The 22,068-nt window shown below is 41.5% G+C and overlaps 1 protein-coding gene across 1 annotated transcript in view; it reads left to right on the top strand.

Annotated features, from left to right (window-relative positions):
• The window catches only part of DNM3 (dynamin 3), a 174,833-nt gene that overhangs the window by 113,815 nt on the left and 38,950 nt on the right, over positions 1-22,068 (top strand). Inside the window, exon 16 of the mRNA XM_059478068.1 lies at positions 5,576-5,687. Coding sequence (XP_059334051.1) covers positions 5,576-5,687 — 112 coding nt within the window. The remainder of the gene's footprint in view (positions 1-5,575; positions 5,688-22,068) is intronic.

Genomic DNA, 22,068 nt, shown 5'->3' with positions numbered 1-22,068 from the left:
GATTGCCAAGGCTGGCCTATGTACTGAGCAGCACATCTTCTGTTCATTTGCACCTGAAACTTGGGGGGTTTCTGTGTGTTTTGGGTGTGTGTGCTTGAAAAGATTAATGTGCTTTTGGGAGAGCACTCACATGACACAGATGGCAAAATCCTTAAGTGTAATTATTTCATGACATTGTCTCAGAGATTGTCTCCTTGGCTTTTCTGGATATTGAGAAAAAAGAATCTTCAGAGTCATGTGTAATTAATTTTAATTAGCATTCACACTGGAGTGATCTGAAATGGTATGCCTTGATAGAAAATGTTAGTCACTGCTGTTAACTCAGAGCAGATGGCCATTTTTGTTTCTTCAAAATATATGATTTGCAGAGCTTCTGGTAGAGCTTTTCTATTTGAAAAAAAAAAAAAAATAGGTGCATATGCTCAAACCAGTCATTGTGCAATTACAGGTGTCCAGAATCACAGACTAAGAGTAAATTTGAATAAGCAGATTGTGCACAGTGGAGTTGCAGGTTGAATAGATAGAAAATGTACAATTTCATCCAAAATTACCTTTCCCAGTAGCTGGAGTGTCTGGATTCTGTTATTTTCTCCCCTTTTCATTTTAGGTGACTATTCATGAAACCCATATTCTGTGTGTTTTCAATTTCAATCAAGTGAGAAATACCTAAGAATTCAATCTTTTGTGTTTTTCATGGAATAAAATGGGACCAATTTGCATTTAGTTCTAGATTTCTAGTGTTTAGTTCTGTTTCCATCCTAATAGAGATGAGATGTTTACCAAAAAATCACTTTGAAATCCCTGTAAAAGAAAATATTCCTGTATCTTTCAGTCTGTGAGTAGTTTCCCTTGTGCCAGTGTCCCTGCTGAAGCTAAATATGGGTTTGTGTTCTTTGGAGGATTTAAGTAGTTTATAGGTCCAGTTCTAAAAAATGTCACTGTTCTTGCTGTGTAATGGTTGTTCTGTCTCCTCTCACACTGGCAAGAATAAATGCATTTTTAATTCATTTTGGTTTGTATTTTCTCTGTATGAAAAGAAATTTTATGCATATCTAGTACAACATTGGCTAGTGAAATCCAGATCCAATTCAACCTAAAAGCTCTCCATGCACATGCTTATATGTGAGTATGCATTCATATATAATCACACATGTTAACTGGGCTTGGAATGTGGTTGCCCTTCCAAATTTTCTAGGCTTGCTGGAGATAAATATTTAACTTTATCTTACTATTAAGAAATTGCAAGAGGTACAGTCCCTCTTGATGTGCAGCAGGGGATGTGCTCAGCACATTCTGATGTGCAGTCACCATGGAGGGAACCCACTGGTGTTGCAAGGGCTGTTCTTTCTGGGTGGTTTCCAGGTGTGTTGTTCACTCCCTGCCCCTGGACTGCAGAAATTGGGTTTATAGGTAGTCAGCCCTTCCCTAGGCAGTGCTGACAGCCCAGGCTTCAGGGTGGCTGGGAGGGAAATCTCAGTAACTCACAGCTGGGTCAGTCTTCAAACTTATCTGGCATTTCTCACTTTCCTCTTGGGCACTTTCAAATACTTTAATCCACTCCTGTTAGGATTTTTTCTTGATGGGAGGAGTTCAGGAAACATTTCTGAATTAGGCCCTGAAATATACAGGGGAAAGGAATCAAGAAATCAAGGTGAGAATAAAGTGAAAACGCTGTAGGGTAAGCAAAGTCACAGCTGGGTGGCTGCTGGACTTTTGAGGTGATGGGCCTGGCCTAGAAAAGGCATGTCCTGAGTGTGGGACCTTCCAGAACTGGAAATGATGTTTTTAGTCCAATTGTCTGTTCATCCTCATGAGTAATTATGTATTGCAATGCTGTGATGGCCCCGTCAAGGGGAGAGGATGATGTGTCTGACTCCATGGATATTAGAAGGTTAATTAATTACTTTATTATACTATATTATTCTATACATCTAAAACTGAATCTGCCAAGCACTCACTCTGCACACAGCTGCACACACTGCACACTGAATCTTGTGACTGTCACCCAACAGTCCTCACACACACACACACCTGGCCCTGACAAGCCAAGGAAACAAAACACCATCACTGTGGGTAAACAACCTCAATATTGCATTCTACTTTGCACAACACAGGCACAGCAAGTGGTAGGAACTGTGTTTGCTTTCTCTGATGTTCAGAGAATGTGAAACCCAGAAATATTCTTGGGAAGATGTGCCTTACATTTCTCTGTTAAGAGAAATGTGGGGCTACGATTTTAATGGAAATGCAGTTCCATGTTGAGGTTTATTTATCTAGAGTACAATAAAATCTGCAGATAACAAATGGTAGCCTTTTGTATTTTTCACTCTGGGAAAGAAAGGCACTATTACCAGTATTATGTTGATTTCCAGATATGCCACAACAGTGATATTTTCATGTATTATGCATGATATTTAAATTACAGTGATGAGACTCCAGGAGGAAGTAGAGTTGGTAGATTGGTAGATGCACACAGCTTTGCAGTTTCCTCAATTATGTGTTCACATTTAAGAAATGTTTTAATATTCAAGGGAAATACTACTTGCAGATGGTACTTCTAGGCATGTTCCCATTTTCTCTATCTTGTTTCTGTAGTCCCTTAGATTTACAGATGCCTGAATATCAACAAGATTGGTATTGTTGAGAGTTCATCCTTCCTGGCATCCTTTATTCTGTCATAGTCTTTGATGTCCAACATCCCATTTAGCTGCTCTAGAGGTGAGGGTGAGAATATGACTTCACAGCATTCCATATGGAGAACCTAGGTGAGGCTTGAGTAGTAACTGGTGCTGTGCTGATGGCTTCAGCAATTTTAAGAAGTGGAAGAGAGAAGAAAACAGACAATCTGAATTGTTTTCAAGAAGGTTTTTACAGCTTTCCATGAGATGCCGATGCATTCCTAATGAGTAAAACATGTTAATGTGTTTTTGTAAGATTCCCCTGGTAACAGGAAAAGGACACACTCTTTTCAGAAGTTACTGAAAGAAGTTACTTTGGCTTTTTTTTCCCTTTGAAAAGTTCCTATGCTTGTCAGCCTTTCTGGGAGAAAGACAGGCAGGGGCAGTCTAGCAGCAAGGAATCCAGCTGGGAGACAAGCATCCCTCACCTGCCCTGCTGGGACAATGCTGGGAGCACTCAGGGTGTGCATCCTTCAGTCCCTCACACCTGCTGGGTCTTTGGCAGTGCTGGTGGAATAGAATCAGCTGCACAAAAAAGAACTCTCAGATCCTACAGGGAGATAGGAGGACCTGGGGGATGTGGGGACATCAGCTGCTGGCCATGAGGTGTCCCCAGCCCCAGGAGAATCCTGGCACGGGGACAGAATGCAGGACTGTCAGCTCCCACGTGTTCAGAGTGCCTGGCTGAAATCCCTGCTCACACAGCCACGCTGCTTGCAGCAAGCCACAAAATGCCAAAAAGTGTAATATATAACATGACAGGCCTGAAAAAATGTTTTCACAAGCTGGTGTCATGTTGTTTTGCTCTTGCAGATAAGTGTTTTTGGAACTTCCCTATCACTATGTTTTACAGCCTTTATTTGCTCTATTGTTATCTTTAGTCATCTTTGCTGAGAGTACCCTTTTACCATTTCAGCTTCCTAGTTCTTCAAAGTTATAGCTGCTTCATTATCTTAGCCAGAGAAGCTTATCTCAGTAAAAGTTTCAAGTTTCTCCTAACAATAAATTAAAACATTTTTTCCTCTGGCAATTTCATTATGCTTCTTTTTTTCCCCTTTTTTTAAAAATTTATTATAATCGACTTTTTTTTTTTTTTTTTTTTTTTGTTCAGTAAATGCTGTCTTGGAGTTCCACAATATTGCAAATTGAATAAAATTCAGGTATTTGCTCAGTTTAAGGTAACAGCACCTGATAAGGTTATCCAGGCTATTATTTGCTTTAAGACAGGATTAGTATTTTTGGAGTCAGGGGAGAAAAAGGATATATTTTAAATTTCTCAATCAATAAAAGAACTCACAGAGCAGTTATTCATCCTGTCAGTGGCTTTGGCTATACTGTAGGATCAGGCCCATTAGTGCCTCTTTGTGACCTTTGGGGCTGGTTTCTGTGGGAAGGAAATGCCCTGGTGGCACCTCCAGCCTGGCTTTTTGCACCAGTGCAAGCCTGGTGCTCAGATTTGCCCTTTGAATTTGGTGAGAATTGAATCTCCAATGTAAGAAAATAATTCTGAGTATGTTCTTTATTCTTTGCCGCTTTGAATTCAACCTATGAGCCTGCTAAAAATTACCACATTTTGCTCTCTTCAGAGTGGGTGTGCTCTGGTTGCTGTGCTGTGGTTTCATAGGTGATAATTTAATTATTTGGAGTCATGGCTGCTTCTTGCTCAGGTTAAATTCCACTTTTTTTACCTTTTTTTAACCTGTTTCCTGCCCCTAAAAAGCAAAGCTGTGAGGTGCCTGGTGCCATTGCTGGTTAAGAGAGAATCACTGCTGTGAGTGGGAATTACATCAAGTCAGTTGTGTTCCAGCAGTGTGGCAGTGAGATCCCACCAGTCCCCAAATGCTAAAGAAATTTGTCTAGGCAGTGACAATAATAGCTTTATTTCCTTGTTCTACAGTGAATTCTGGCTTTTTCCCTCTCAGAATATGTGGGAGAAATGAAACCAAAGGCCCCTTGTCATTGAGAGTGAAGCAATCTCCATCAACCCCTCTCCTGCACAGCTTGCTGAGGGAAAACAACAGTGTGATTGGGATGGAAGATTGATCCTTGTGCAACTGTTAAGATCTAGCAAAATGTGCTTTCCTAACCCTTTTCAGCTGAGCTTGTGGCCTTTCCTAAAAAGACTGTTGGCTGACAAATTTACAGTGATCTGCTCTGTGTATAGAATTGGAATTCAGAAACTAATGGCTAAACCGAGAGGGGAAAATCTGTTCTGTGTACTGAAGAATTTACAAGCACCACCTTCCTACAGATGTATTTTCCCTCCTTTCTCTTTTCTTCCATTAAGTGATTCTCTGTATTTATCTCATTATGTGAACTACCTGTAAGAGACTTGATTTAAACATGTCCCAGTTTTCTTACTATGATGAGAGACATCTGAGGTTTGTTTTGTTTGTTTAAAAATATCTTGATTATCATTGCTGGTTTTTTCCTCTTTTACTGATGATGTCTAAAACCTGGAAAGGGTATAAACTGGACTGAAAGGACTTCACATGGGAAGAAGTTGCATCAGTGATGATTTTGGTATTTATTGGTTACAGCAGCAATCCGTCACAAGCTGTGCTGTTATGTTGGCATGTCTTACGTGTTTGTCGTCTTCATCACAACACTCTTTTCTCCCCTAAAAGTGCTCTGTTTTAGCAAAAGCAGGAAAATTGATTTTAAGTAGTTTCACAGTGCTTTTAGGTGATTATTATTTCCAGAGCTGTGCTGTCACATTCAAAGATATTTTTAAGTACTCCATGTAATTATCAAACAAGCACCTGTCCCATAAAGTCTGTTGTGCACAACAATTACCGAGTAATTCCCAATCCCAAATGATTTTTAATTTTAAATGCTGTGTGCATGATAGAGAGCAGTAAAATGTTAGTTTTACAATGTGGTGCTCTTTGTTCTAGGAATGTTTACAAGGATTACCGTTTCCTTGAGCTAGCCTGTGACTCCCAAGAGGAGGTGGATAGCTGGAAGGCATCTCTGCTACGAGCCGGTGTCTATCCTGATAAATCCTCAGTAAGTTAAAGCTCACTGCTTTGCCAGTAGCTGCTCTGTTTGAGTCCAAAAAACCAACTGTATCATCTGGGAAAACACAGTGTCTGATGCAGATATCTCAACAAAGAGCAGCTTTTTCATTGTACTGTGGTAATTCTAAAATATTCATAATGAAATATTTTAAGACCAATTTGTGCGTCAAACCTCAGTGTAGAAAACCCAACCGACCACAAACCAAAGCTTCCAACGTGTTTTTCATTGGATCTGTGTAGTAAAAGCATTGAGCAATTTGGTGTTTCCTGAGCTTCATTGTTTCTATTAATGTTTTCTAAGGTAAAGATGTGCTTTGAAGAGTTTATTCCCTCAAGCTCTGGATTACAGAACTGACAGCAGCATTCCAGGCAATCATGTATATTTATTTTACTTATTCACTGGATCATTTTTTGTGTATGAAACACATGCTAAACCTTTCCAAAGGCAATTTTACTCAGCTAATCATCATGTGGAGCAAATTGAACAGGATACAATAAAAAGCCTCTATTCATTTACTAGAAATGACAGAAAGTTGGGAAACAGAATATGTCCAGCTACTATTTAATATTTTTTGGACCTGGATATCTTGGTGTTTTACTTCAAGTGAAGGTTTGAGATGTATCCAAAGGGAAGGCTGACTAGCAGAAATACCTGGCATTTGAGCCTTTAAAGTTTCTGTAATTCACAGCTCACCTTTCTGCAGTGAGTGCTGGATGCCTTTGGTAGAAGATCTGCTCTGAGGAATGATGCTTTGATTCTCATGAATTTGCTCTTCTTCCTGATTGTTTTCTATGGGAAGGCCAGGTTCCTTGAGTCCAGGGTCTTCTTGTGCTGTCTTCTGTCTTCATCTTTTTCTTCCTCTGGTTGTGATGCCTGCATGGCTTCCAGTACAATTCTGTCTGCATCTCCTCCAGGACTTGTTCATGCAGAGTTTCAAGACTGCCATAAAAAGATAAATAAGAAATTCTTATACTAGTGGATTCTCCAATTATTATAGAAATAAACAGTAATGATGGTAATGATGTTTTTTTAGAGAATAGTGAAAATATGCATTTAACAGGAGATCTATCGGGTATCTGAGACTTTACTTTTAGAAAGTAAAACAGTGTTGGTGACTTTTCATATGTTGCCTGTTCCAGTAGATCTGTTCCTACCTAAGAATATCAGAAGCTATGTAACAAGGATTTGTTATGAGAGGTTACCTAATTAATAACTTGGACCAATATTCTGTGTTGCTTTGGTTTTTTCTTGCTTGGGTTTTAATGATGATTTCACAAAAGACTCTTGCTGCCTCTGGTTTAATCTTGTGTTCTGTGATGGTTTTAACATATTGGTATACCTGGTGCTTTATCCTTAAACAAGACAGACTAGTTGGATTTCTGAACTTCTCTTCTGTCTTCCTGTCTCTCCCTTCTCCCTAAAAATACTTGGTATTCAAAATATGTTTATAAAGAATTCTTGGTTTTGTTTAAAGTTGGTCTGTCAAAAGAGTTTTAGATGCAAGATGAGAGACTTCCTTGAAAGAAATAGAAGGGAGTCAAAATACAGTTCTCCTTTGAGCTGGAATTATCTTTACATTATAAAAGAGTAAATATTATTGTTCCAAATGCCTGTAGTTTGAAATTTGCCCAGTAATTTATCAAGCTGTTCAGCAAAGATGCTCTGTGCTACTCTAGGCCTCCAAAACTTTATTCCTTAGGAGGTTCAAATGTGGACTGTGAGTCTGCTGTTCAGAGTTTTGAATTTTGCAAAACAAAATCTCCAAAGCTCCAGGTACCTTAGAAGATCCAGTGAATCCTAAATAAAAATGAACAGCATTTCATGAAAATCCTGTGCATGCTCCTCAGTTTCACACCTTCCTCTGACAATATAAGATTGTTTTAGAGACACCCCCCAGTCTTTTATTCTCCTTCAAAGATTCATAGACCATGTTTTTAAGTAGGAGGGGCTGCCAGGAAATGGCAGCAACTCGAGTCTTACTTCAGTGCTTCCCCCCAACTTCATGATCCCAGAGTTGAAAAGGCAAAGAGGTGCCTCAGCCCCTTCCCAGAGTGAACTTCTCTCTCTTTTACCTGTGAGGCACATCTGGGAACTCTGAGTATTCAGGGCCTTGGCACCAGAAGCAGAATTGCTGCTTGGAAATGAAAACTAAAGGAGAAGTAGGAATCTGGCACTGATTAAAGAGGTGTGTTCTGAGTTCTCACCAAGGACAAATCTCTCAACTAAGAATCTAAGAATATTCATTTTCTGCTGATTTTTTTTTAGTAGTGCTACATACAGTTGTTTGATTACAGTGGTGATGGGGTTCAGTACTTGCTGCCACTAATATGGATTCTCTGTTCTTCATTTAATCCTGTAAGCTAAAATCCAAGGTTCTAGATTTATAATCTTTCTTTTTTGCCTAAACAAATCTCATTTATACTATAAACGCCACATATCACCCCCTTCCTCCATTTCCTTGCTTCATTGTGCTTGTTTTCCCTGTCCCTCTGTCCATGGGGATGCACAGTGACTGTGTTCCCATATTCACTGTCCCATGAATTACCTCTGCTCAGCCCTCAGTGTTGCTCTGAATTCTCTTTCCAAGTCCCCTCCTTCCCAATCCCTTTGCCTTTGTGAGGCCGTGGGCTTTGACAGCCGCCCAGATAGCAATGAATCAGTGTTTTTATTTTTCCAACCCATATGCAAGTCAGCTTGCTTGATATAAATCATCCTGTGGCCAATTCACTTTGAAATGGGATATCCATTTACCAGCTGACTTTGCTGCTGGCTTTCTGGAGTGATGCATCCAAAACCCTCCTTTTTTTGTTAAAAAAATGACTACAACATTGTGACTAACCTTTCCAGACTGTATTTCTCAACTGGTGTAGGCTGGTGTTTATTTTGGCTGCCTTCCCACTGTATAATATACACTGTTCATGCCAGCTCATGGCAAAACTCACAATTAAACCAAAATAATAGCCCAGATGTTTGTCGTAACTGCTGTGCACACATTACCTTGTTAGCACCGCCCATTCCTTCTCCCCCCCTGCCCCCCATTGCCATCTCCTCCTTATTTTTATTACTAATCTAAAAATTCAACATTTGCTTTTTAAAATGCTTTGAATCTTGAAACTTTCCATTAGCTGGCAAGTTGTGGGGAATGGCTGTCGTGGAAGGCTCAGCCCAGCTGGTTGCTTTGAGTACTGGAAGTTCAGTGTTAGCAACACATGAAAATCCCTCTGGCTCCCATCCCATCCCATCCCATCCCATCCCATCCCATCCCATCCCATCCCATCCCATCCCATCCCATCCCATCCCATCCCATCCCATCCCATCCCATCCCATCCCATCCCATCCGTCACTTCAGGCTCCTTTTCTTCTCCCTTGTATCCAGCAACTTCCCAGGAGCTGCTCCTGGTTTGCACTGGGTCAGAATGTTTGTGCAGTGAGGAAAACAGCTCTGCTGAACATTTAAGTCCTTTGTGAATGTCCTGTGTTCCCCTGGAAGCTGTCTGACTCCAGGATTCAGTGAATGTTCCCTGAGTCAGTTCCTCATTTGGTTTGAGCCATTTCCAGAACTGTACAAGTTAGGCTGAATGCATGTAAAATAAATATAACTAATGTTTCTTTTTTCCCCCTCTTTCTTTTGTGCTGCATCCTGCAAAGGGGAGTAACAAAGTAAGTTGTTTGTCCTTTTACAAAATCCTTTTGTATCCTGTCTGAAGGACTTTGTAATGAAAATTAGTTTGTCTTTCAGTTCACACACCTATTGCCTGCATGCTCTTAACAGCAAAATATCATTAAAATGTGGGTGCAAAAGTATCTTCAAGAAAAACTATAACTGGCTCTTTGTTTGAATTTTGGGGAAAGAGTGTTAAGTGTTGCTGAGCTGGTTTTAAGGAGGTTCAGTAAGAATGCTTCTATAAAAGTATTGGGCCCAAAGATTATGAAGGTATAGTAATAAAGACCTTCTGAGGAAAGGTTACTACAGTCTGATGAAACTCATTACAGCTGGCTTTTTTGACCATACATCAAAGCTTGTATTAATGGGCAGTTATAAAAACCCAGCACTAAAGTCTTAAATAACAGATTTGCTGGCGTTGTTGGCTAAGCTGAACTAGATCAGTGTACTGGCTTTGAAGGTGCCTTAAAATGGATGGAGGAGGGTGGGGTCAACATTTGACTTGGCTTCTAGACCCTTGATGTGTTCCAGCTGGACAGCAGCAGAAGGGTGTGGGGTGTGGAGAGGGAGAACTGAAATATGCGTGGTAGGGTATTTTTTTGAAAGCAAGCAGCACATAAAAAGACAGTTTTGCTGATGTTGATCTGATAAACGAATAATCATGCAGTTCCCAGGGTTAGGACTTTTTAATGCCATTTTTACTGAGCTTAAGAATGGAAGTTGCACATCTCACACTTTGGAATAAGATGCAGAGAGGGTTTGTCATACCTCAGAAAGGAGTTATACAGCTTTTGTGACTTTTTTCCTCCACTCCTTCCTGTTTTGGTATATTAACCCTTAGGAAGGTGAATCTGGAGCATCAAAAGATGCTCCAGAGCAAATGTTGAAAGCAGCCTTTGAATATTGCCTGTAGCATCTCTTTATGAGCTAGAAGCTTTCTGGGATATTTGGGAAACACCCAGGTGGGTTTTAAAGATTTTGACGGTTGGGGAATTTTGTCTGCTTCTAATTTTTGTATTTTTAACCAGTTTTTTACCACAGTGGGTCAAAAACTGGTTAAACTGGTTTTAACTGGTTTCCTCTCTCCACAGTGGCTGGGCTCAGAAGCACCAAAAATACTCTGGTTTGTTGGCCTGCCTGAGAAAAGGTGCTCTTAGTGTTGGGTGGGGAGGGGTTAAGAGAATAAGAGAATTGATGGCATGGAGAGAGGGACTTTACATAGGAGGTGGTGTGAAATGTAAATGTTAACTGTGTACACTAAACTGTCAAGGTAGTATTTATAATGTTTCTTTACAACATGCTGGCTTAGGGCTTTGCTGCTGCAGGGGATGCTGCTGTGATCTCAGCGGAGACTGTGGATGCTCTGTGAAGGGACATGGGAAGGGATGGGACACACTGAGCTCTTGGGGCTGGCCCAAACTGAGTCTGGAGGGCAGGAGCTGCATGGACCTGCTCTGCTCTCCAGAGCTGTGGGGCACTCCAGGGAGCTCAGCACCAGAAGCAGCTGACAGATTCCAGCAGGACACCCATGAGCAGGGAGAGGAGAAGCCTGTGAGATGTGAGGATTTGGGAGCTCTTAGCTCTTCCTTTACTCTGAGCCAAGGGCAGTTCTTGCTGTAGGTTCAGAAACTCCATCTGGCCTGGGTTGTCATCTAGAACTCCAAAAGAAATTTCCAGGAAATCATCCTGGTCTTTCTCTTTGACCCAGTTCCTTGTAAGGATTTGTGTCTCATCATCTTCTCCTCCACACAGATCATTCCTGATCCCAGCTGGACAGATAGAACCAGCCTGCAGCTGCCTGCAGAGACTCAAACCCCACAGTATTGAGATTTTTGTACCTAGTGGAGTTGGGAACTGACATGGATAAACCTGAGAGGTGACCAGAGATTTTCTGAGAAGAGGTCAGGGGGGAGAGGAAAGGCAGATTGACAATGGCAGTGTCTTAAAGCTTCTAATGCAACTTTATGGTGAAAAGCTTCAGGATCCTTCCTTCCTGTCCTGGCACAGCTTTCCTGGGTTGCTCCCAGAGCTGGAACCCTCCTCCAGAGCTGCCCAGTGTGCTGTTCCTGCACTGGATCCTGCCCTGTGTTCACATGTCACAATCCTGGACTCACCCATCCCTTCAGACTGTGGCCTCTTTTATACCTCTGCCTTTAGCTTTGCACTCTTGGACTTGCAAAAGTAAAAATAAACATTGGAGTAATGAGTCTGTAAGAAAAAGGGGGAGGAAGGGAAGTGAAGAGGGTTTATAATCGTCAGCGGACTACTAATCATTTTTATTTTTACTTTTTATTGTTGCACAATCATTACTGTAAGTGAGATTTCTCACATGGTTAAAGATAAATATATCTTCAGAAGCTTTGTTGGATAAAATCTGTAAAAGGGTCGTGTGGAATGAGGTAATGGAGACCTACCTCATTCAGCTAGCACATGTTGGCAGGCTGCATTTTGCTAATATTAACACTGAGCTCCACAGCCTAGCATGGGGAATGAGTGCAGAATTGTCCAGGGTTGTGCAGAGCACTGAGAGCTTCTGACTGTCCTAACCCACCACTGGGGATTTGCTGCTTACCCTGTGCACCTTCTTTACCCCCATTTAAAAACCAAATCCCCTCAAAACAACTCTCCAGCTGCTGCTGTTTGAAAACAATACCAAAACCTGAACCATTCTCCCAGAGTCCACCTCCATGGGCTTGTAACACTGTTAGGTTAAAGAGTAGATAGATGCTGGGACCTTAGGAAATTTTGATTCTGAATCTCTTGGCAGTCAAGCAATAAAACAGAAGCAACAGAAAAGTCTCAAAAGCTTAAAGTACCACTTTTTAATATAAAAAGTTACCTTTTCTTTGTCATCATTAAGCCCTGAGTTAGCCAATAATTTCTACTTGATTCAAAGTACCAAACACTTAAATGCTGATCTCAGACTTGAGAAACTTTGACTTGGAAAACCAAAATATCTATAAATTCCTTTTTACATATAGTGACTATAAATTTCTTGCCTTCTAATTATTTTGCATTGCTGTTCTTGCTGATACCCTTTACAGAATGTGTAGAACTAAAGTCTATGAACTCCATATTCACATCTCAGTGAAGTTGTCACTGTGCAGATAATGCTGAGCCTGCAAATGGTCACTGAATATAAAATCAGTGTAATTTAGTTGGCATTTTCTCTTTGGGAAAAGCAGAGTCCCCCTGAAAAGAGAAGGAAAATACTCTTCCTGTCAGGTCAGTTTGCCTGTTGGTCCTTCAAATACTTTTTGGTGACATATTAATGGCTTAAATTAAAGTCTTTCTTTTCTCTCCCCATTTTTTAAAAACTTTTTATTTTATTTAAAGGGGAGTTAGTGTTACTAAACCCAGATTCCAGATCAGCTACTTCATTAAGGAGTCCAGATGTCCTCCTGTCTCTTGAGACAGTCCTGGAAAATGGGAACATAGTGAAGTCAGGATCCTCATTCTCCCTGCATGTATGACAGCAGTGCTCCCAGTTAATGTGTTTGGTGCTTGGCTCTTCCCTGTAAATGCAGGGGCAGTGCCAGAAGCTGGAGGTGTCTCACACTGGAATAAAGCTCTGGTGCTTTCTTTTCAAGTCTGGCCATGTTTCTGAAAGGGCTTCAGTTCCCTCCCAGACATAAACTGTGTTCCTGGCTGTGGTGATGCTCTGCCAGTGCCCTGGCCAGATCCAGTGGTTCTGCTCTGGCATTGCTCAACTCCCTAAAGTAGAAAAAGTAAAGACTTGTTTGGGTTTGTTGAAAAGCAAACTGCTGATATGTCAGAGGGCAAAACAGTGGAGTCAGAAGTGTAAACTCTGCATTTACTGAGTTTACTTTTTTTAAACTAGTCTATTTTAGAAAAGGAAGGCATTGAATTCTAGGAAAAGAAGAATTCATTTCACTTGTGACTAAAGGTGGCTTCAAGCCAAGTAGGTTTAAAAATAACTTTTAAATGAAGTGTTAATTTATTTTTTTTTCAAGTGGAAAAATGCCATAATTTTATAGACAGTGTTTCAGTCATTGCTTTGAACAGATGAGTTGGGTTTTACAAGGAAGTGCTGGTGTAAAGGAGCAGCCCCAGGGGTGAGGGTGCATGCGCACACGCTGGGTCAGAGGCAGTCCAAAGGCAGGCAGGCAAGGAAATGGCAGCCTGTTTTCCAGTCCCCTGCTCCCTGCCTGCTGCTCCAAGCATGTGCAAACATGTTTCAGATGAAAGCTATCTTCTGCTTCTCCTAAATATTTACTCCTTCAAACAAAAGCTGAAAAGATGAAACCTTGCTCCCCAAATGTTGCCAAAGAAACAGAGGACCCCTGCTTCATATTCCTGTAAGAGTAAAAGAATTTCTGTCCTGAGAGAGTTAAAAATGGCCAGGGGAGAAGAGATTCACAGGATTGCATCAGTGGCAGGGAGTGTAACAAGATGCAGGCTGATGTTGTGAGTGGTTCCAAAGCCAGTCTGGGCAAAGCTGCTGCTGGGGTTGGGGGTTCAATGGCTGTCACAGGGTTTTATGTTCCTGCTCGTAGCTGAGCCTGCTGACATTAAGCAAACTCCAGGAAATTTAGAAATGAGCAAACATTTTTTATTTCTCTTCTGTATTCACGGTGGGCTCTTTACTGTGCTTTTGGCAAGACGTCTGCATACTGAAAATATTTTTAAATTCTTCATTTTTTATGGGGCAGCTAGTTTTTACACCACTTCTACTCCAGTGAGGGATTTTGATGAAACTCTGCAGAAAGGTGAAAGCTGTCTGGCTGTGAAGTTTCAGGAATGTTAGCCCCATTCTGGATATTCAGTGAGGTTTGCCCTGGGGAAGGCAGTGAACATGGGCAAACTCTTAGGGTGCTTTCCCAGAGCTGGTCAATGAGCACTGGAAGTTGGCTGGAGGAGAGGAAGGTGTTTTTGGGCTGTGCTGTATTAATCTCAGCCACAAAGGTGGTTTGGAGCCCAGGCTGATACCTGCAGCTTGAGTCCCTGTGGCTCCAGCTCTTGGAATAGCTGTGGTCAGGAAGGGCATGTGGGATCACCCCTGAGGGGGACTGAACAGAGGAGGAAACACACAACTATCATAAGGGTTTGGGACAATCGTAAAAGACCTTCCTTATCTTCTAAGTCAGTAATTGCACAAAAGCTGAATAGAAATTAGGAGTAAATAAAAATTTGATTTTTTTTCCTGCCAAAAATGTCACCAGGCTCACTCTTCCATAGCATTTACAGTGTAACAGGAAATGTCATCATTGGACAGGAGGGTGGAGGGCAGCTGGTGAACAGCCAGATACTCCTTTTTCTCATCTAGAAGGGAAAACAAGATAATGAGCAGAAACTGAATGTTGCTTTCCCTGACTGTATTTTGGACTAAAATGAAGATATGCAATGCCTACTCTGACATAGTTCATCCTGGATTTCTTTAACCTTGTCTACCTACCTTTTTTGTGGAGACAGGTTTAGGATTACCTTCCCTGTGCTGAGTCAGAATCAAGCCCCATATTTAGGGTGTAAACCCCTCCATTCTGGAGCTGCATTCTTTAGTTCCATAGCTCTCCTTCCAGGATGTCATGTGTTCTGTTCTGTGGTCACTCCTCAGCTCCACTGAGGCCTTTGACTGATGTGTCTTTCCTGTTCTTCTGTGTTTGGTGTGTGATATCTCAGGAGTGCCAGTTTGGAGAATGGTGGTTTCTCACTAGGAAGAGCTGTCTGTGGACATGTTCAGGTGTCTGATCAATGCAGTATTTGGGTGACTTTTCACACCTTTGTTCCTGAAGCCTCTGCTCCTGCAGCAGAGAAACAAGTGATCTCATTCTGTTTCCTTTATATTCTTTCTTTGAAACTCAACCTCTGCTCTTCCTCTTCTATGAACAAGTTATTTATAATTAAAGTAGAGAATTATTTACCATTGTATGTGCTCCTGAGTTCAGGTAACAGGTCACATTATTGAGTTAGGTAGAAGCTCATTGGTGGTAGGTACAAAATTACCAAGAGCAGTAACACACAGTGTCAGGCCCCATCAGACCCCTTAGCAGGAGATATTCAAACTTTCTGGTTGCATTTGCTGCACAATATTATCTTGACCTGTTCAACAGCTGGGGTTTCTAAACTTGGTGGCACCAAACCTAAGGGCGTTTATGGAAATCAAGTAAAGAAATTAACCCAGAGAATGGAAGATAAAGTCTATGACAAAAATCAGTCCTGTGCAGTGTGATTTCATGTTCAGTTGTAGTTTGGTTTAATACTGTTTGATTTTCAGTTCTAGATACTCTTCCAGTAGAAGCAGGAACCTTCTTGTAGTGAACAGAAGCCTTTGCAGTCATAGGCCAGCTGTCCCTGGCTGTGTTGGGCTGGCACTGTGTACAAATATGGAGCTGTTCATGATCATGGCCTGGAAATAACTGCTGTACCAAATTTCTAAATTATAGTTATTAAAGGTTATCTGGCTGATTCAGACAGCAAATTCTCAGTAGCAGTGTGAGATTGGACTGACCTTAGCTCTTTTTAGCTTAACTTTTATCCACTTTTGCAGCTGCATACAGGGCAAGCATCCTCAAAAAGCTCAGCTTCTCTTTCAGATCACCTGTGCCTCTAGGTGTGGCTGCAAACACTCCAGAGATGTGCTCATGTCAGCTCTGTGCACCAAGGAGCTCTGTGGGCAGAGTTCCCTGCTGTTCTCCACTGAGGGCTTTGACACAGGTGGTGGTCTCTCTCCTGAGACCAAAATGCAGAACTGTCTGCAGTCCTTAACACCACCTGGGTTGCCCCTGGTGTGGTGGAAATCAAGACTCTTGCTTTAGGGAACCTCACCTTCAGTTGTCTTTTTAGTTTGAAAATATCAGTTCCCTCTTAGTTATACACTGCTCTGCAGCAAATACCTCTTAATGTGGTGGGTGAATGTGTGGGCTCAGAAATGGTTTCATTTCAGCCAGGCTGGGCCATGGTCAGGCTGGAAGATTGGCATGGGGAAGTGAATGACATCGCTTCCAGAGAGTGAGAATTCCACCTGTTGTGAGTGGGACTGTTGTCCTTAGTGTCGCATGACTTTGGGGACTGTTTGGGTTTTTCCAGTGATTTTTGCAGTCTGATTAGAGTTCTGCTAAAATAAAGTTCTCCTTTCGTAGAACCAATCCTGTCTTTGTCTCACTGGGGCTGTGATTTCTGCCCCATGTCCCATTTATTTTCTTGAGCTCCCTCTTCTTTGTGCAGTTTCTTTTGTAAGCCCCAGCATGATGCCTTTCCAGCAGCTGGTTTTAATATTGGGAATAGATACTATTTGTCTAGAAGTTGCAGTTGCAGATCAGGATCCCATTTTACAAACTGAGAGTAAGAACGTTGTTCCTGACAGTCCAAGAATGGCATGAGAGAATCAATGAATTATTGCAGGACAGTGTTGTTTGTTAAAGGTTTGTCACTAGCACTAGAGTGCTTCAGAAACAGGGGTTTGGGGCACATTACCTGTTTGGCACTGGTCTGCCTAGCAAAGGACATTTGTTCTTTAAAAATACCTCACTCCAACATCTTTTGAGTATGCAGGGATTTCTTTCTTCTTGTCTTTTAAATATAAAGGGGATTAATCCTCCTGTTGTGATTATTTCTCAGACACTCTTCAATTCTTCTCTGAAATTTGACACTTGTTGATTCGAGTGTCCATCCTTACATGGTGGAACCACTCAGCTTAGAGTATGAAAATGGCTCAAAAGCATGTGTTGGGTCAGTTTTTCAAGTGATAAAACAGCAATAATCCTTGTGAAGTATCCTAGATGTGGGCATGCAATGAAGTTCTCCCTCCTTCTATGTACTCAAGACTGAGTGTCTGTCTATTTTCCAAGACCCTGGTTAATGTCTTTGTTCAGGCACACTGAACAAAGACATTAGTGTCTGGAACCATCAACATCTTCCCATCAGAATTCTGCTCTTTTCTGATGGGTTCCTACTGGGGAATTGCATTTTTGGGAGTTTGTGTTTAGAATAATCATTGATTATTCCTTCCAAGTCTGGATCTCTTGACTGTGAACTGCTTTACTCTCTCTTCATTGCCAGTGGATCCCTGGAAGTGCCAGGTTCTTAGGTAATTGTCTTTGAGCAGCAAAGCAAAGGAACTCAGATCTCCAATGGAATATTTAAATGCACATCTTTTCTCTAGTGAGGCTCAGATCTCCAATGGAATATTTAAATACACATCTTTTCTCTAGTGACCTGTTCCTCTCCCATGCATTGCTTGGGGTTTTTTCAGGCAAAGTCTTCCTGTCTATGCTCCTTTTAGTTGAATCTTCCATTTGAGATGTTGGAATGATTTACTTGACCTAAAAGATGCTCCCTTTTTAAAGAGTTCTTTATATCTTATTTGCAGCTGCTCATGCTTCTTCAGTATTGGTGGCCTGTAGAATGATGGTTCATAGCTTTTTATAAAACACGTTTCATCATAAGGAGAACAACATTAAGCTATGGTCACAAATACCTGAAAGATTGTCACAAATACCCCATTCATTCCAAATTCAACCCCCAGATGACAATGGAAAATTACAGTTCAGATATTGGTGATGCTGCTGCTTTTGCTGCTGAGCATTTGGGTAAAAACACTCTTTTCTATGGTAACTTCTCAGCCCCTTGGGAATGACTATTCAATGCTTTCAATCTTCTATTATTTTCTTGACAATTTTCTGGCTATATCCTGGAAAGTTTCTGGAGTCTGCTATGGCTCTACAGCAGCTGAGAATAAACTAAAACATGTTCTATTCTAGTTGTAAAGGTATAACTTTGGGCAGGGGAGCTTTCCAGTGCAAAATAACATGTCTACATTCACATGGAGACTAAAAACTCATCAGAGAGTGAGATAAAATGTCCAAGGAGTTGCTCCCAGGTTCCCACTCAGTCCTCTTGGATATCTTCAAAAACTAAGTATTTTGCTACAGAACATAATCTCTGCTTGACACAGAATGTTTCTGTTAATATTCCTACCTGGATTTTCCCAGTCAGTCCAAGTTCAGACATCACAGTGTTCAGATCTGGTCATTTGTTTTGGGAAACCACTGTGATTTCTCATATTTTTACAAATTTACTGAGTTTAAAGTCTCTTGCTGGAAGATGTGCTTAAAAATGCATACTTCCAAAATGTTGAGCTAATTAAAAAAAAAAAAAAAAAAAAAAAAGAGAGAGAAGAAGAAAGAAAATAAAAGGAAAAAACCTTTCATAGTCAAAGAAGCTCTACATTGTAAAGTGTATCCACCTCTTCTTTGGACAGAGGACTGTTCTTTGCCCAGCCTGCTGTGTGTCTCATTAGATGCTCCAGAGAGAGATGCAGTGACCTTTCCACTCTCTGTCTTTGGATGTGGTGTGGCAGGATATTTGAACCCATAAATTCAGTTTGAAACCTGCAGAATGCATTGAAATCCAGGCATTTGCATTGAAATCCAGGCATTTATGTATCTTGAGAGTACACCTGCATGTAGTCAACAGAGGAGCTGTTGCAAAAAGTCTTTTTCCCCCCACTTTCCCCCAGTTTGGATTAGACATGTCACACAAGAGCTGGAATATGAGGCAGCCTTAGCAAGCAGCCACAACAGTTCTTGCTGGGTTTTGGGTTTCCCAAAAGGATCTGTGCTCAGTAGGTTGTTCTTCTGCCAAAGGTTTTATCATGTGGACTGAGTATTGTAACAGAACAGACAGCACCATCTTCATGTGTTTTTAGACATGTTATTTACTGGGGTTTCCCTGAAGAAAGCTTGGGGATTCTTTCCTTATGAGTCACTAACAAAGTGATTGTTTTTATATAAACTTTCCTTCAGCTGGTTAGAGTTGGAACACAGTGTCTTGTGCTCTTTCTGGGGTCTGACTTTCCTCTTAATTTTTTTTAATAGTTGTCCCTGCAGCCAGCAGGATGGTTTGAACCTCCTGGCTTCCCCTCACACTGCCTCTGAGTTCCATAGTGTTGAAAATCACTGTTCTGGCTGGCCAACCTGCTGGTGGGATCACTGTGTGTGTGTGATTCCACTTCTCAGCTTTCTGCCTTGTGCTGCTTTTTCAACTCTGCACCTTCCTTGTGGTTTAAGGGAGAACGTGCTGTTGACATTACCCAAACTGGAGTTTGCATTTCATGTGCTGAAATGAAAACAAAATTGTAAAGAACGTTGATAGTTGACTTCAGCGGCATAAAGGTTAAAAGCTGTGAAGTGCTGTGTTTCCATAATGGAAATCACCAGAGCTGGAGAGACACATCCCTTCCCTTGCATATGCCTGAATCCTTTCCCAGCCTCTTTCAGTGGTGCAGAATCACTTTTAATGACCTCCCTCCACAGCTTTTGAGTTCAAGCCCAACTGATGGCGCCAGGGCTGAACCACAGGGAGATCTCCGGGCAAGCCGTGCCTGTGTCAGCCTTCCCTCCAGGCAGATGCTGTGCAGCCCACTGCACTTCCTTGTGGGGTTTTTTTATTGCATTTTACGTTTTTGAGCCTGAGACAGGAGCTGTGTTAAATCTACTAAGCCAGTAATGTTCCCATAGGTGTGAAATTCTAGGCTATGCTTACCAGCTTCTCTTCCTGACCTCTCCTCAGTATTTAAACTCTGGGTGTACATGTGTGTAATCATGTGGGTGTCTGACTTCACAGGTAATACTCTGCATTTACAGGTCTGTTAAGATGCAGGGCATTATTTTAACCCAAGAAATATGCAGAATTCAACAAGTCTTTTTCATAACCCAAGATTGGATTTCTTTATTTTCACAGGAACAGGAATGGTTTAGCTGGAATGAAAATGTTCATTCCACTGCATCATTAGCTACCGGCAATCTTCAGTTGAAGCCTAGCCCATTTTTCATGCTAAAGCTCTAGTAGTTTGATCATTAATCAACATGTAGGATTAATTTCTGGGGCTGAGAAAGCTTGTCTGTATGCCTGTAATTTAAGATGAATTCTTTTTTGTTTTTTTCTTATGAAAGGTAGTCAAAAAACAAATTATATTTTAAGGAGTTCACCTCTCTCTCACCCCTTTCTACTATTCCCCTTCTGATAAACACCCCAAAACTTTTCATGAGATGGATATGGAGTTTTAGCTGGAGTACAGATTCTCAAGTGTGTCATTTGATCTTCCAATAAATCTAAAGCAATCTTCTGTTAGATGAGATCAGTCTCTGACATGGTCACTGTCTCAAGTGTCCTTAATACTGATAGTCCAATCCAACTTGCTTTCATCACTTTAAATGTCAATTTTAGGGTCTTGGATCAAGTTTTTCCTTCTCTCCTCCATTACATGGAAACTGTAACCAGCAGCCCACGGGAGCATCAAGGTCTGTAGTCAGCTCTTCACCTGCCTTTTCAGCTGCCTGCTCTTCTCCCAAAAGGTGAAAACTCAGAGGACTGATCCTCCAGTTTGGAGACAGCAATGGGAAAATCCTGCTTCAAAAGGCAGGAGTTGTTTTACTGCTGTTTCACTCTGGTCTGACCAGGCTCCACATTGCTCTGCACACACCTGTGAAACATGCACTGCTTCTCCAGCCACATGAAGAAAGTGCTCAAACAACAATCTCCTTGCCTGATAGCCTAAGAGAAGTCTTCTCCAAAGGCCACTAAGCAGCTCCCCTAAGCAGCAGAAGCAGCTTTAGGTGGTCAGTGAGTGCATGGGGGGTTTTGGAGAGCACTCTCAAATCCCTTCCCTCTCTCCTCCCTTAGGTACTCCCCAGCTTTACCTGAGAGCTGCTGCAGAAGGCAGGGGAGTATGGTTTGGGACATGGCCAAGGATCTCCTGGGGGAGGAAGGGAGAGGGCCAGATAGTTCATAAAAGAGGCAGAGATGTTCCAGTTGAACTGTCCAGGGCTCTCAGAGGCTGCACTGCTCTGCCCAGGGGAGCCTGAAAAGCAATTCCAATGCAATGAAAATAAAATACTCTTGTTCTCAACACGCAGCTTCATTTGACTCCTAAGGAAATAGTTCAGCAGCCCTGGGAACAGGAGAAGTGTCATCTGTCACCTGGAGTCTCGTGGCTTTCTCCATCAGTGCCCAGTCCTTACAAAACAGCGTTACTCCTACAACACTGCTCAGAACAGAGACCACCAGCACGTGTGCTCCTTCATGGCACATCAAAGCAGTTTCTTGGAATCATCCGATGCTCACTTGGCTGTGCCTAGGCTCTCCCTTCCATTTTCATTTTCAGCTGCTGAGCTCCCTGTCCCGTGCAGCAGCTGTCCTTGGTCTGTCAGCATACAGCTATGATTTGATCCTGTTTCTGTTTCCCCAATCCTTGAAGTTATCCTTGTCTTCCAGGACACTGTTCAGTCTCCCATATTGTGTTGACACTACCTCACAATCCTGTCTAATGGGCAGAATCAAATTTAACTGGCAAGTTTATGCTCTTTTATTTCAGTAAGACCCATCCATTCAACCCTTTGATGATTAAATCCTTCAAGGCTGCTCGTTCTTCTTTCCACATTAAACAAATCCTTCAAGGCTGCTAGTTTTTCTTTCCACATTGTAACTTATTTATCTGTTACAGAGTTGTTGTACTACACTATTCTTTCATTAATAATCATCTTTATAAGCTTGTTTGCCAGTCTCCTAAGGGTATCCCATTGCTGAACCAAAGATCTGTCAAGTTTTCTTTAGTCAGCAAAATCAGTTAGCTTACTGAATTTGGCATGCTCTGCCATCTTTATTTTTCTTTTTTTTAAATTTTATTTAAGGTATAAGCTCTTTAGAAGTATGTTTAAAAGCCTTGAATATAGTCATGGCTTGACT

This window comes from Ammospiza nelsoni, chromosome 9, assembly GCF_027579445.1.
Source record: "Ammospiza nelsoni isolate bAmmNel1 chromosome 9, bAmmNel1.pri, whole genome shotgun sequence".
NCBI lineage: Eukaryota > Metazoa > Chordata > Aves > Passeriformes > Passerellidae > Ammospiza > Ammospiza nelsoni.
The sequence above is the reverse complement of the archived record's forward strand: the minus strand, read 5'-3'. Positions and strand labels throughout refer to the sequence as shown.